The sequence below is a fragment of the Cariama cristata genome, unplaced genomic scaffold, assembly GCF_000690535.1.
Source record: "Cariama cristata isolate BGI_N322 unplaced genomic scaffold, ASM69053v1 scaffold9852, whole genome shotgun sequence".
NCBI classification, from domain to species: Eukaryota; Metazoa; Chordata; class Aves; order Cariamiformes; family Cariamidae; genus Cariama; species Cariama cristata.
Window position 1 is genome coordinate 41,810 of NW_009603235.1, and position 15,150 is coordinate 56,959.

Here is a 15,150-nt window from a genome sequence, read left to right on the forward strand (position 1 = left end):
AGGGTGAAGCAGGTCCAACGGGTCCTCGTGGTCCTGAAGGTCCTCAAGGACAAAGAGGTGAAACAGGTCCACAGGGCCCAGCTGGATCACAGGGTCTTCCTGTAAGTACATTAAACGGCGTTTCTCACTGCTCAGCTTGCGTGTGTTGCCTGTTTATAGGGAATTTTAATACCCCACTTGATAGACACTGTGTTTTACTCAAATTGCTTTTATTCCCAGGAAAGGAAAGGTCTCATTTATTTTGTTTTGTGCTTATTTTGTTGAAAACAACTTTTCATTATTTAATTAAAACAACTTGGAAAACTGAAAGTTTCACAGCTTGATACAGCCTCAGTCCTAGAAGTACTTTAAAGCTTAAGCTTAAATGTAAGATCTTAAAGATTAAAAATCACATTAACTTGCATGCTTTGTTACCCGTATTAGTATTTGCACAAGTAGATCATATGTTGCTGTATTTATTTAATAGCCTTTATTGTCTGGTCTTGTAAAGTGGATAAAATAACTATCATCTTCTGCTTTTGTTATCGCTACTCTCTTCGTTGAAATCAATTTTAATGATTGGTACGTTATCTTTAGGGTACCGAAGGGACAGATGGTTCCCCAGGTGCTAAGGGACCTACTGTAAGTAATCGTATCACCTGTTGAAGAAATTATGTAAGTGAATTTATTTTATTTCCTTATTTTTATTGTGTTTCCTGAATGTGCTTGTTGTTCTTTCTGTTTGTAGGGATCTCCAGGCACTGGAGGCCCCCCTGGTTTATCAGGTCCACCCGGTTCCCCAGGACCACAAGGCAGTACTGGCCCACCTGGTATTCGAGGCCAGCCGGTAATGATGTCTTTGTCTCTGTGGAAATTGTAAGGTCTTGCAAATGTGTCACTCCATGAAACTAAAACAGTGATTAGCAATGAGGTTCCTTTAAATAAATTAATAGCATGCTGGTGAGTCTGCTGAGACTCAGATCTTGTGAATCTTCTGTGTGTCCAAAATACTATTTTTGCTTCTTAAAGGTCTAAGAAAGAGGAGTGTCTATATAAACTTGGACAAACAATAACAGTTATCTCCTGAAATTTTCTTGTTTAAGTTTTTGTCTTGATAACGTCATAATAAACAAGCATGCTAAGGGGAAAGACGAACTATTATGAGCATCCTATTATTTTGCCTACACCTAGTTACTAAAGAAGGATTTGTTTTTCTGTTTCATTGCGTAGTTCAAAAAGGTCATGCAATTTATGCAGAGTTTTAACCTTATGGGTGTTATTCATGTGTTTGTTTTCAGGGAGACCCTGGTGTCCCAGGTTTCAAGGGAGAAGCAGGACCCAAAGGTGAACCTGTAAGTCTCCATATGCTTTCTAAGATGGAAAGGAATCACCAAGTCTTGTATGAGTATTTTGAGTAAATTCTTAGAATTTTCAAGACGCTTCTGATGCTCATAATCATGAGAGTAATTATTGTGGAAGACAAACCACAGTGAACCTGGCTAGACAGTACTGACAGTGAATGGCGAAGCAGGTCCTTTGATGTTATAAATCACCTACCCAATATAGGCCTTAGAAGACTCAAGGACAGAAAAACCAATTAGTGCATCTACTGAGGTTTCTGTAGCACGCGGAATGAGTGTATTCTAATTTCTTCATCTCATATGAAATGGATCCATATGATTCTGGATGTTTAAGAGCCCGCATGTCTGTGTGCTAATCATAATTAAAAACTCCTTTTTATTTTAAACTTTATGCAATTATGTATATATTAATTATATTTTGTTTATACATTAAAGTAATAGAAATATTTGTACATGTATGGTATGAATATCTGTTTAACCCACAGCTAGTATTTGTGGAAGATTATTTGAGAATATGGCTAATTCCATGCTGTAACCATGTGGGTTTTGGAAGAAAAGTGATTATGCAGAGTTGGAATCAGTTTGACTCAACCAATCTTTAGTTTTTCTTTCTCGCTAGTTTAATGATCGTGTAATAACTGACAAAAACGTACAAATGAAGTAACGATTTCCTTACCACTGACTCTCTTCTCCTTTGAGAATTTCTACTAGAGTGTCGCTGAATTTTTAATCCTTTGCAGCTTGTCCAATTGGTAATAATAAATACAAATTATTGTGTCTGAGCAAATAGGTGATTATTATAAGAAGCGCTGTACAGCTGAACTGCAGAACTACAGTTTATTTGTAGTGCACTTCTTACTGAAATATTAGCTTATAAACATGATAAAAGAGAAAAGCTGATGCTGAAAACCTACATTTTTTAACTGATTCGTAACCTATTTATTTTTCTCCTTTATTCAGAAAAATATTTATGATATTTAGAAGACAATCTGTTTCAATATACCTGGAAAGTGGTGAGCTTAACAATGATTTTTTAAAAAACATTTTACTTTCACTAGGGCCCACAAGGTCCCCAAGGTCCCATTGGCCCTGTAGGTGAAGAAGGCAAAAGAGGTCCTCGAGGTGATCCAGGATCAGTAGGTCCACCAGGTCCTGTTGGAGAAAGGGTAAGCAATCCAAAAGAATAATAATTTGCAATAATTTATGTAAAAATTAAGATAATAATCTCGTATCTATGTTTTTTCCTAGGGTGCTCCTGGTAACCGTGGTTTTCCAGGTTCTGATGGCTTGCCTGGACCAAAGGTAAATTAAATTAAAGTGTCCATCTTTTATGAGTCATTTGTTAAATTTTCATACATACAGATATATAGAAAGAAAGTGTTCAATTAAATATGTCTGCTTCTGGGCAAACAGGCAGATCCTCAAAATCACTGGAAACAGGATCAAAAGGAATTGACAAATGCCCAAAAGAGGTCTGAACGTTTCGAGACTAAATTTTTTTTTGGAAAAGTCACTTTCAGTTCCCGTGATGTTCAGCTTTGCTTGCTTGTCCCTCACTTGATGCTCCCTCATGCTGAAATGTGAATAGATAAGAGACATTGACCTGTTCTACTACTATATTGCTTTATGTATTGCTCTGTAGTAGGTAACTATTTGAAAAATGGCTTTTCCTTTGTATGGTATAGTTTTTCTAGACTTGTCCCTTCAACAGATGGGCTTATCTGTCTTTGGCTTTCCTAACTGCTGTAACATTTCCAGGGAAGTGACTCACATACGTATTTGTCTAGTGTTTCTGTAAATTCCTGGCTACTTGGTAAAAATACAGGGATTCTAAAATTCTTACATAAATTTGCTTTATGGAAGAGAAAACTTGTAAGTAATAATTTGGGAAAAAAGCAATAATAATAAAAATATTAATGATTTGGAACTCTGTTTACAAAAATAGGTCCTTAATAGAAGATACCTGTTTTATTTAACCATCTCTTACTGTCACTGTTCTACCTGTTGATAGTAGCCCATTGGTATCTTTCTAGGGTGCCCAAGGAGAGCGTGGTCCAGCAGGTTCTTCTGGTCCTAAAGGAGGTCAGGGAGATCCTGGGCGTCCTGGTGAACCTGGCCTCCCGGGTGCAAGGGTAAGGAACTAATAGCAGTACACTATAAACCATGGCGTTTTTTTTTTTTCAAAAGGCAACAATGAAATTTGCAGAATTCAGAAGCTGTTATACAAAGACAGACTTGTTTCAGTGGAGCTACTTAAAGGGTAAAGGCCACAATACTTGTCTTTTTTCCTGCTGGTGTTGGGAAACACAACTTCCATTTGTCTCCAAAAAAGGAGAAATAGCCCTGATTGAGACCAGCTAATGCAACTGGAGGAAGTGTGCTTGGGAAGCACATAGTTGCCACATAATATGAATTGAAGACCAACCTTCATTAAATTGGTGATTGATAACTTACGTAGCTGAGTGGTGCATGTCATCTAGAAATTTTTTCAGGAAAAATATTTGAGGAGAATTTGAAATACCACAAAAGGAGAGAAAGCGAGCAGCAAGTATGAGATGTGATATAGATCACTGGGTAATGTTGGCAGAAATAAAGATGAGCCTCTGAGAAGCTCAAGAGGTGTAAAAGCAGGAAAAGGGAGAACAGGGAAAGGGAAGATCAAAAGTAGTGGGAGATGAAGCTATAAAGTGAAGACAAAGATGAAGACCTTTGATACAGAGAAGTTTGTACTATGGTAGTAACTGAGTGTATTTTTTGGATTTATTTATATTTCTCTATTGTTCTAGAATTATATGAACAACCTTAACACAGATATTCCCGCTTTTAGGGTTTGACAGGAAATCCAGGTGTTCAAGGCCCTGAAGGAAAACTTGGCCCCTTGGTAAGTGACACAAAAATTAGTCCTTTCAGTTAACGGCACAGTAATTCAAAGGTCCCAACATATTGAAATTACTTTTATTAATCTGAGTTTTCCTGGTTTCTGAAGGTTCATGTTCTCTTTTATGTTAGATTACCTCACTTTAGATTCCCAACTCCAAAACTAGTGCAGATACTATTCCTTTAGTTTTGTCTCTGTAGCAGTGTCTGTTGTTTAGCAGCTGCTGCAATATTTTTAAACCATTTTGAACTAAATATCTTTTCTAACTGTCTCTTTAAGGAAACAATGAAGTATTTGTACATAATGGCTCAGTGATAATAATTGCATAGTATTTGGTTAAATCCAGCAGTATGGCTAAAGCTATGTCTACTTTAAAGACATTTTGACCGATAACTGTAGTACTAAACCAGATGAATGTTATTTTTTTATATATACAAACGTTTTCCAGGGGTAAATAGGTTCATATGAATAAATATATTTGTAAGTTAGTGTGGAAAATGCTTTATCTCTGTAGGGTGCTCCTGGAGAAGATGGACGTCCAGGTCCAGCAGGTTCAATCGGAATCAGAGGTCAGCCAGGCAGCATGGGCCTTCCTGGGCCAAAGGGTAGCAGTGTGAGTATGGCACCTGGTACCCAAAATCTGTTTAATGTTAAGCATTTGCATATATTTTAATGGATGAAAACAGTATCTAAAAATAGTCATTTTTATTTCTGCAAATTAGGGTGATCCTGGAAAACCCGGAGAAGCAGGCAATGCGGGTGTCCCAGGACAGAGAGTGAGTGTGACTCTCATTTGCAGTGATTACAAGAAATGATGCTTTTCTCTTGTATATGTTCACTATACAAGACTTCTTCTGATGTCATTTTAATTTAGGGAGCCCCTGGTAAAGATGGTGAAGTTGGTCCTTCCGGTCCTGTTGGCCCACCAGTAAGTCAACTTTTAACACTCTGCCTGCCGATTGCTCCATCCATTTATTACGCTTTCTGCTTCTATTTTTAATCTTCATGCCAGTTGTTGATTCCAAACAAAAAATCCCAAGAACATTTAAAGAAAAAAATTTTCCTAGAAAAATGGGAAGCTTCATGTTTAAAAGTATGTATGTTAGTAGCCTAATTCCTTTTACTGACCGTTCCAAAAAATAGTGCAAGGAGCAAAATTTTCTCATAGTTCATTTTCCTAGCTTTCTTGACTCAATGGAATTGAGTGTTTTCCTGTCGGCACCGAATTTTTTTGGGGAGGATCTTAAAGAAATAAGATAAATCTTATTACATCTTTTAGATAGGGTATATCTTGGTCTGGGGTAAGTAAAAATGTATAATAAACAAATACTTAATCAAAAATACACATATTCAGAGAGAAGAAATTGTGGAGCCTGCCTATATTCCTCTACTGTATACTTATTACTTTCTTTTGTGTAGGGTCTGGCAGGAGAAAGAGGAGAACAAGGCCCTCCAGGTCCTACAGGGTTTCAGGTATGTGCATTCATTTTTTTTTTAAAGAAAAAAATAAACAGCTATGTCTTTATCAACTTAAATTGGAGGAATTCCATCAAGCGATGTATAACAAAATACAACTTCAGAACTAAGGCAGTGATGTTCAGAATAATTAGTCATACTTAGCTCTCACATCAGCTGTGCACGAAACTGAACTGGCAGAGACTTCAATACCAGCTCTGTATCCCTTGAGAAAACCTTTTTGTTTTTCAGTTTTAATTTGGAGATTTTCCAAAGATGTTCCAAATATGGAGCAAAAGAATTGTTTTGATAATGAACTATTAATTAAGTCAATCTCTATTTATAGAGAACTTTATTTTTAGGGCTGATATGCATATGTCCTACAAATGTTAAAGAAGGACTGTCATCTCATTTAGAGAGGGGGAAACACTTTGGCGCAGTATTCCTGTAACTATCTGACTTTGGGGATCTCTGAGGGCACACTCTTGTACTGAGTATAATACTACATTCATATTCTTGGTATCTTAGTTAAATCTGGATTTGCATAATTTTCTATCATGTTAGTGACCATTTTATTTACTTTTTTACAGGGCTTGCCTGGGCCACCAGGTCCTCCAGGTGAGGGAGGAAAGCCAGGTGATCAGGTAATTTCAGTGTAATTTAACAAGAATTCACTTTATAAAGTAGTTTTACCTTTTCTTCTCTTTGTGATTTAATTTCCAACTATGTTTCAAAATAGTCTGCCAGCTGTCTGAGAACTGCTTTTGGATAAAATAATTACTAGAATCTGACCATCTTCTTGGACTGTGTTGGATTATCTCGTCCTGTCATAGTCAGATAATATTCAGAACTAGCCGTCTACATTCACAGTACTTTGGAAATGAAAATGTTTATCTCTAATTTCCATAACTATAAGGCTATGAATAATGCTTTCATTCTAATGGTGAGTTGTGTTCTCCTTAGGGTGTGCCTGGAGATCCTGGAGCTGTTGGTCCGTTGGGCCCTAGGGTAGGTATTTTCTTTCAGAGTTTAAACATTCATAACAGTTCTTTGAGGTTGAAAGTTGATACATAATATGGACTTTAACAGCTAAAGTGAATATTTGGCTTTTTTCCCCACCAGCAAAATCGTTGTAAACATGGATATGTTTTAAGATGGTTTCTGTAAACCCTACCATCTTTAATGGTTTTGTAGCTTGTCAAGTGATGTTGAGTACTAGCTGCTAAATGGTTTGGTTTCCAACTGAGAAATGACAGGTTTTAGTTTGCTAAGCAACATGCTATTTCCCCTACCTTTAACAATAAATGCATAAAGCTGTTTTTTTATTTGATCAGTTCTCCTAGAATTTGTTCATAGACTCTTTGTTCAAATAGCAGTGCTGCACTTATGGTATATTTAGGATTTTGTCTGTCAGAACTGTACCCTGATTTCTAAATAAGTAATAATTTTTCCATTTTGTAGGGAGAACGTGGCAATCCAGGGGAAAGAGGAGAACCAGGTGCATCAGGACTCCAGGGTGAAAAGGGTATGGCTGGAGGTCATGGTCCTGATGGTCCAAAGGTAAGCTGAATGGAAATTTGTGTTGCTGCAGTGATGTAGTGTATAATTCTGCTCATATGTATGAACATAAAAGAGAGGTCTTTTCACGAAAGGTATCTTGTTTACATAAGGGTTCTAGGAGGACATACAAATTATTCCAGTATAACAGTATTAGTAACTTGCAAGATACTTAAATGTTGAGAAATCACATTTTGTAATAATTTATATAGGTCTGAAGTTTAAAATGGTTTTTGTGTTTCTCAGTAGAACTGGGCAAAGCCATTTCTGAACTGCAGAAAACCTTCTAGCAATGTTTTAAGAGCCATGTCAATTTACACAAAGACATTTGGTAGGGCTGAGCATTTAAAAGAAAATGCTGAAGACTGCATGCCTGCCTTTCACCTGAAATGGATTTCATTAGGCCTTGGAAGGTCACCCCAAGCAGGGAGTGCCTCTAGTAATGTGGGACCTGTAATAGACATGAGCTGTGAGAAGGAAAGCATAAATAAAGCATCTCTGCCTCTGGCAACTTCTACCTGTCGCTACTTTGAGTAATAAACCCATGTGGCATCACGGTCAAGGTAGAAAGATGCTCAAGCTGCTTTTTTTGCCCTTCCCATCCCCAATATGCACTGAATAAATACTAATGTATTTGGAAAGACTACAATATTACAACTGAACTTCCTGAGTAACACAATGGGAAAAGAAAAGTATTTGGACATGAATAAAGTCCAAATTTAAGAGAAAATTGTTACTTAAAACTGTACCCCAGAGACTTCAACACGGGCACAGTGTGTTCTGCAGCCTAGAGGCAAAGATAATTCTCAGATGAATAGACAGCAACTTGTTCTTTATTCGCTTCAGGGAAGCCCGGGACCTAGTGGGACGCCTGGTGATCCAGGCCCACCAGGTCTTCAAGGTATGCCTGGAGAAAGAGGGATTGCTGGAACGCCTGGCCCCAAGGGTGATAGAGTAAGTCTGTGTATTTCTGTTGTCCTGAGTAGAATCACCTGTCTCTTAATACTGCTGTCATTCCAGGGTATGAACTACTCGGCAAAAAGTGTCATAACTGAGACTTTTTGGGTATCTTCCATAGGGCGGCATAGGTGAGAAAGGTGCTGAAGGTACAGCTGGCAATGACGGGGCAAGAGTAAGTAAATCTATCACTCTTTTTAGACCTACTTTTCACACACCAGATTGTTTATTGTGCTAGGGGCACTCAGCTCATTGGGTTAAATACTACTCAACATGGCGATATCATGGGTTGATAGTCATTCTCATTACCCCTGCCCTCCAAATTTTCAGGTTTTTTCAAGATTGCTGTGCACAATGTTTTGGGATGTCTGTGTTCCAAGCCCCTGTTTTGTGTTATCAATACTGGGAGTTAAGGTGTCAATGGAAAGGATTCCTAGAAATAGCGTGTTGATTTGTGATTCAGCTAAGCTGACTATAGTAGAAACATGGAAAAAGGGACAGGCAGAGATCAATAGCCGAAAAGCGGACCTTCCAGCTCTGACCATTGGACTAAGGCAGATGCCTCCTTATTGTTTGGATTGAGTTGCCCACAGTCTGTCCTGAGTTTCACAGGTGAAAATTCCTGTAAATGTACTAAGCCCCACATGGGCATTAAGTCGCTGACACTTCTGGAAAGCTTTGAACCTCCTGTGCATAAATAACTTGGCTAGTCTGCTCAAGACATGTTCAAGACATGTTGCACACACTCTTCTGCATAGACCAACTGTCCAATAATCCCAAATACACTGGTTTTGCTGTGTATGCACTAATCATATTTTCTTCCAAGAAGTTATTGGAGTGACTTTTTACATGAATTACATGTATTTGAGATTCTTGGGTTTTGCAAACCAGTTGGAGTACTAGCTGCTAGGCATTTGGAAATCTGACTTACATTCAAAAGATGAGGGTCCTGCCTGGACTAAATTTACAGTTCAAGAGGAAAAGTGTTTTGGAGAAACCCTAGAAAATGGAAGCACTAATTTAAAATTATCAGCTGTGAGCCTGAATTAGTTATGTAAGTCAGATATTATCTAAAGATACAGAATAGTTGTTAGTCATTGTAAGGCACGTTTATAGCTTACAGTAGCTAATGAACAGGTAAAGTAATGGTGAGTTGAATGTACATCCCTGTTCTAAAGCCTAGGTATGTGCAGATATCTCTGCTACCTACCACTAGAGCATTGATGATGATGCAGTATCCTTTGTTAATGCCTTATTTTTTTGTATTTGTCTACAGTTTGAACTAAGTTCCAGAGCAATTATTTTTTTTTTTGTAGGAGGGAGAATTGTGTTCAAGGCAAACCTAGAGCAGGTTTATTGTAGTCTGGCTCTAATGAAAGGGAGTTGTAATTGGGATATCTAAATATTCAAGAAGGTAATATAGTTAGTGCTGTGGGATCATTACACAGAGTTGATAGGTTTGGATGGAGAATTTGCAACCTATTTGCCTAACTCTGCTCCGTGAAAAGAAAAACGGCAGTTTTGGGGAGTTTCTGAGTCATAAATATATCTTCAAAAGTAATGATGAACACTTTAAAATTAATTTAAACAGTTAAATACTGACATAAAAGAAAGACAGCTTCTGTGCAAATGGGGGAAAAGGACTTAATTTCCTCCCGAGAGCATAAAATAAAGCCAGGGCTGCTTCCCCCCCCCAGTCATTGGCCTTACTCATAAACACTGCATAAAGGAGAAGATAAAGTTAGTGAAGAAAGAGAGACTGAAAGAAAGCAGGTCTTTTGAGATGTGGGATTTTGGTCACTGGGAGAGGGAATGCAAGTCAATTTTAGATAAAGAAGACCCAACAAGTTTTCATAGATAAAGGAGAAGAATTTAAAGGAATGAAAAAGCTTGTAGAAATAGTAACATATGAGAAGTTTTAAACTAACTGTTTTGAAGCATCACTTCTCTAACTTCCTTTCCTCTTAATTTGTTCAAAAGGGTCTCCCTGGTCCAATAGGCCCAATGGGTCCAGCAGGTCCCACTGGAGAAAAGGTAAACAGATTTTTATTCCATTCAGTACTGAAGTTTCTTAATATTATCAGACTTTATTGGAGTTTTTGCTACTTGTCAAATAAGTTACTTGGGAAATAATAACCTTCAATTTCATTTTAAGGGTGAACCAGGTCCTCGAGGTCTAGTTGGTCCTCCTGGCTCCCGTGGAAACCCTGTGAGTAAACATGCTTCATTTTTACCTGGCATAGGTCAACAATATCTAACATTGATCCAAACTCCGGGCATTTGTCTCATTTGCTGATAGATTTGCCTCTTTTTTTTTCCCCCTTCTTTTGTAGCCAAAATCTGTACTTCTCTCTTGATGCTATGTACTTGCAAAACTATTAGCAGATTTGTTCCTCTGTCCTGTACTTGTTTTAGGGCAAACTTTAAACAGATTTACCCTCATTTACCTCACTCCTGAAAGTATGCCACCACTTTTAATTGTTTAAATGTTTCTAAAAGCATGCCCATACCAGATACTACTGTACACATACAAATACTTAGATGGACAAAGTGCAGAGGTATGCCTTAGTTTATCTAGTTACATTAACTCTTGTCATCTTCCATCGATTTGTGATTTTAAGCATTTTAAGAGTTGACTTTGATTCGGGAATTAGAGGCTCAGCCCTTCTAGATCCTTCATACTGCTTAGAATAGGTTGTGTCTCTGTCATAAATCAGAACAGTCTTATTTCCAGTTTAAATTGGAACAGCTTCCACCTCTCTTTGGAGTGCTGGAGTTTGGCAGCCTTCAGGTCCTTCTTTTCCAAACAAATGTTATGTGGAAAGCTCAGTTGAAGCAGCTCCTAGCCCGTTCAGACCTTGTAGAGCAATACATCTTTGAACTACTGTTTTTCTCCCGGTCTGATTGGAGTGGTAGGTTGCATAAAGTGTGTGCTCTTTGGCTAATCGTGCTATCCCTGGAAGTGGTTGTGAGCAGAATTTCTCCTACTGCTGTTTTAGTGGTTGCTTATGCCTTCTCTCAATTCTGAAAGTTGAAATACAGTGTTGAACACATGGCAGATCTTAACATCATAGTTAACATCATTGATTTTATGATTAAAAGATCATTTGATTCTGATTAATAGGGCAAATGTATAATCACACGACAGTAAATAAGTTAATATCCTGTTTTGTATATTTAACTGTAAATTATACTGTATATAGAAAGACAATTGTTAAATATAATTATTCTAACTTTTTTTGACCAGGGTTCCCGAGGAGAAAATGGCCCAACTGGCGCTGTTGGTTTTGCTGGTCCTCCGGTATGTGTTTTGTAACACTAATGAGTTTCCTTTAGTCATACTTTGACATACTTGGTTTCCTTCATTATGAATAATACTGCAGTGTTCTGGAACACGAGTCACATTTTTGTTACAAAAAGATCTGTTTCTTTTTCCCATCAGTATATAAAGTAAAGAAAAGGGCCAATAAATACCCTGGACAGTTGAAAAGTGGTTTTGTTGATAAGATTATGTAATTGTTCATCAGATTTCATATTTTCATGAATAGGCTATGTTGCTCCTTTGAGATTAAAATGAGGCAAGTTATAAAGTGTCATCTACTGAAGGTAGCAAAGATATACGCCATGAGCAGTGAAGGCTGGAATGAGTTGATGGACCAAATGAAACATTTGGGAGTTTTCCAGTGAATACCCTAAAATTTGCCACAGCCTAAATATTCTGTTTCAGACCTTGCACAAAGAGTCAGGCACCTGCTTCCCTTTCCCTGGGAAAAAAAAAAGACCAGAAAAGACAATGTTTGTTCAGTCCCTTTTGCTTTTAGCTATGTAATAGCTGCTCAGGAAAATAGGAAATCTAAAGAAATGAAAAATGTGAGCTAGATAAGAAAATTATTTTAAATGGAAATACTCACTTCACAGACTGTTCAGGAAATATCTGTGATTTTCTAAAGACTGTGCTGAACTGTTACATTTCTATTGAACTGACTCATTAAGCAAATGCAGTGTTTTCTGGGCTGATTTATTCTTCTGTTATTTTTTGCCTTCTAGAAATTCCCTACAAAATGACTATTCGCCTGGGAAGATTTGGTATTCTCTGACTTGATGTCTCTCCTAAACATTATTTCTTATAGGGCCCTGACGGTCAACCAGGTGTGAAAGGGGAACCTGGAGAACCTGGACAGAAAGGAGATGCTGGGTCTCCAGGACCACAGGGTCTTGCTGGGTCCCCTGGTCCACCGGTAGGTATAAATAACATAATCAGAGAACCAGTGGCATAGGCTGATCGTGCTTATTTAAAATGTTCTGGGTGTTCACTATCACCCCTCTCTTTCTCCTTTCCTCTTAGGGTCCTCCAGGTGTTCCTGGTCTGAAAGGTGGTAGAGGAACTCAGGGTCCACCTGTAAGTAGATTTTTTGTGACCTGACTGCAGATAATCTAATACTGAAATTTTATGTAATGTGTGTGTCACTCCTCATCTCAGTCTGTAATTATAACATTTGCTCACTAATTCGGCTGAGAACATTTGAGGTAAGCAGTGCTGTATTTCTTTCAATAAAGTTGACGTTAAAATGTTTTTAGGGTGCTACTGGATTCCCAGGATCTGCTGGAAGAGTTGGGCCTCCAGGACCTACTGTAAGTCAATTGTCATATTCCTAATAAGTATGTTTTATAAACTGGTCGTTGAAAACCTGAAGACTAAATAAAACAGGAAAGGTGAAGGAGTGTTTATGGCCTGATGCTAAAGAGTACGGCTTGTCGACACTGACTTCTGTTGATTGCATGCTTACATCCGACTTCATTAAATAAAACTCCTTAGCCTTGGTCTTGATCCAGTGTCAGTATGTCCAAATTAGTGCAAGACTTTTCACTGGGTTAAGTAGACTTTGAGCTGTTCAAGCTGCTCTAATGACTTAAATGCTTACAGGAACAAACCAGCAACCTATATCTTCCTGTACTTTTTACTTTTTTTGTCCCTTCAGTGGTAACTGAAGTTAGGAGAGTTTTTCGAAAAGGAACAGACCTCTGACGGGCTATCTCATCAGTGGGGTTACTCATAAGATCCATTAAAATAAATAAAAAAAAACCCAAATCAACCAAAACCACAAAATCTCTTATGTCTAAACATTATTTTCAGAAACACTAAAAAAAAAAAATCCCCAAAACATAGCTGTAGATCAACAAGTGAGGATTCAAGTCCACACAGAGGTCTATGTCACTCTCCTCATATGCCTTTTAATGTTTTGATGACAAAAGAAATTTGCAGTTGTGAGTTTATCAAAAGGTGAGGTTTGTGGAAGACGTAATATACATGTGAAATGAACAAAGGTCCGTTAGAAATCTAACTTGTACCACGTGAATGAAAAGTTTGAATATGAACTTCAGCTTGATGATATTGGAAAGCATGGGCAAGGGTGAATTTTCTAGAAGTAGTTGTACACATGAGGTAAAAGAAAAGAAAAAAAGAGAGAAGCAAGAAAAAAAGGGTCTTTTAAAGGAGGAGGTTTGGAATTGCAAATTGGGGGGGTGGAGGGGTGGAGTTCAGACATAATTTGTTGAGGTGTTTATTTCATCTCATTTATTTGATCATAAATGAGATGATAATAGCTCTTAGCTCATTCACACTTTGGGCCTTCCTTAGAGTATGCATATTTATAGTTAATCAAAACAGAGTCCTTAGAATTGAATTGTCCTTGTCAGAAGAGAGTCCAATGTAACGAGGTGTTTTCATCTTAGGGAGCTCCAGGGCCTGCTGGGCCTATTGGTGAGCCAGGAAAAGAAGGTCCCCCAGGTCTTCGTGGTGATCCCGGTTCTCATGGCCGTGTGGGAGATCGAGGGCCAGCTGGGCCTCCTGGTGGTCCTGGAGACAAGGGAGATGCAGGGGAAGATGGGCAGCCGGTACGTCCTGGTTGATGCTACTGCTTCTCCTTAGGCTTGGTCTCATTGTTATTAATACTTACTGCTACTGAAATGATAGTAACATTGTTTTATCTTTTGTGGATTTCAGGGCCCGGATGGCCCTCCTGGTCCAGCAGGAACTACTGGTCAAAGAGGCATTGTTGGTATGCCAGGACAGCGAGGGGAAAGAGGCATGCCAGGGCTGCCAGGTCCTGCAGTAAGTAATGACCGAGTCAATACACCACCAGCTTGGGCATTCTCATCGTCTTAGTGGGATCCTGAGCATAGTGCCCCATAGCACGAGGAGAAAGTTGGAAAACTCCGTTTGTAGGAGGGAATATAGAGAGAATAGTAATAAAATAAATCTTGTGCCGATGCATGAGGTGGGAGATTTTGTTTCTGCCATAATGGAAGGTCTGAGCCTGAATTAAGATTAAGCAGGTAACGGCATTAAGACTTTTGGCTAAAATGTTCCTATTTGACTTAAAACTAGATCCTTGAAAAAAAACAACCCCAGAGTCTTCATTTAGGTGCCCAAAGGTCATATATCAAGGGGAGTGTGTGCTTAAGAGAGTTACTACTAGATAGACTAGCTTCAAGTGCAGCTTCTAGTCAATAAAAGCCTAACACAATTAAAGTACTTAAAAATACACAGTATATTAAGTATATATTCAAAATCCTTAAGAACATTTTTCTTAATTATCAGTTTTTTGAAGTTACAAATGCTAATGGTACTTCAGGCTGGATTAATGAGTAGTGTTTTGCAGGCAGCAGGTTTTTTGTGCTTTCTTTGTTTTGTGATTAAAATTTTGATATGATATTTCTCATCTTTTTTAGGGTACACCAGGAAAACAAGGTCCCACAGGGCCACCTGGTGATAAAGGTCCCCCAGGACCTATTGGCCAGTCAGGTGCCACTGGACCTGTAGGTGAAGCTGGTCCAGAAGTAAGTATTAGAGCCTCATAACATGTGAAAAAAGACAATCTAGTGATTATTCTCTTCGACTTGAAGTTGGAGAACAATGTTCTAGTTCTTCTTATAGAAATACAAGATTACAGAGATAACCAA

The 15,150-nt window shown here is 38.2% G+C and overlaps 1 protein-coding gene across 1 annotated transcript in view; it reads left to right on the forward strand.

Moving 5' to 3' along the window:
• COL5A2 (collagen, type V, alpha 2) overlaps positions 1 to 15,150 on the forward strand; it is a 54,108-nt gene that overhangs the window by 26,346 nt on the left and 12,612 nt on the right. Inside the window, exons 19-44 of the mRNA XM_009695093.1 lie at positions 3 to 101; positions 577 to 621; positions 728 to 826; positions 1,278 to 1,331; positions 2,399 to 2,506; positions 2,589 to 2,642; positions 3,374 to 3,472; positions 4,168 to 4,221; positions 4,733 to 4,831; positions 4,941 to 4,994; positions 5,093 to 5,146; positions 5,638 to 5,691; positions 6,264 to 6,317; positions 6,637 to 6,681; positions 7,135 to 7,233; positions 8,077 to 8,184; positions 8,309 to 8,362; positions 10,168 to 10,221; positions 10,343 to 10,396; positions 11,435 to 11,488; positions 12,318 to 12,425; positions 12,533 to 12,586; positions 12,766 to 12,819; positions 13,921 to 14,082; positions 14,192 to 14,299; positions 14,920 to 15,027. Of these exons, the coding sequence (XP_009693395.1) occupies positions 3 to 101; positions 577 to 621; positions 728 to 826; positions 1,278 to 1,331; positions 2,399 to 2,506; positions 2,589 to 2,642; positions 3,374 to 3,472; positions 4,168 to 4,221; positions 4,733 to 4,831; positions 4,941 to 4,994; positions 5,093 to 5,146; positions 5,638 to 5,691; positions 6,264 to 6,317; positions 6,637 to 6,681; positions 7,135 to 7,233; positions 8,077 to 8,184; positions 8,309 to 8,362; positions 10,168 to 10,221; positions 10,343 to 10,396; positions 11,435 to 11,488; positions 12,318 to 12,425; positions 12,533 to 12,586; positions 12,766 to 12,819; positions 13,921 to 14,082; positions 14,192 to 14,299; positions 14,920 to 15,027 (1,989 nt within the window). The remainder of the gene's footprint in view (positions 1 to 2; positions 102 to 576; positions 622 to 727; positions 827 to 1,277; positions 1,332 to 2,398; positions 2,507 to 2,588; positions 2,643 to 3,373; positions 3,473 to 4,167; positions 4,222 to 4,732; positions 4,832 to 4,940; positions 4,995 to 5,092; positions 5,147 to 5,637; positions 5,692 to 6,263; positions 6,318 to 6,636; positions 6,682 to 7,134; positions 7,234 to 8,076; positions 8,185 to 8,308; positions 8,363 to 10,167; positions 10,222 to 10,342; positions 10,397 to 11,434; positions 11,489 to 12,317; positions 12,426 to 12,532; positions 12,587 to 12,765; positions 12,820 to 13,920; positions 14,083 to 14,191; positions 14,300 to 14,919; positions 15,028 to 15,150) is intronic.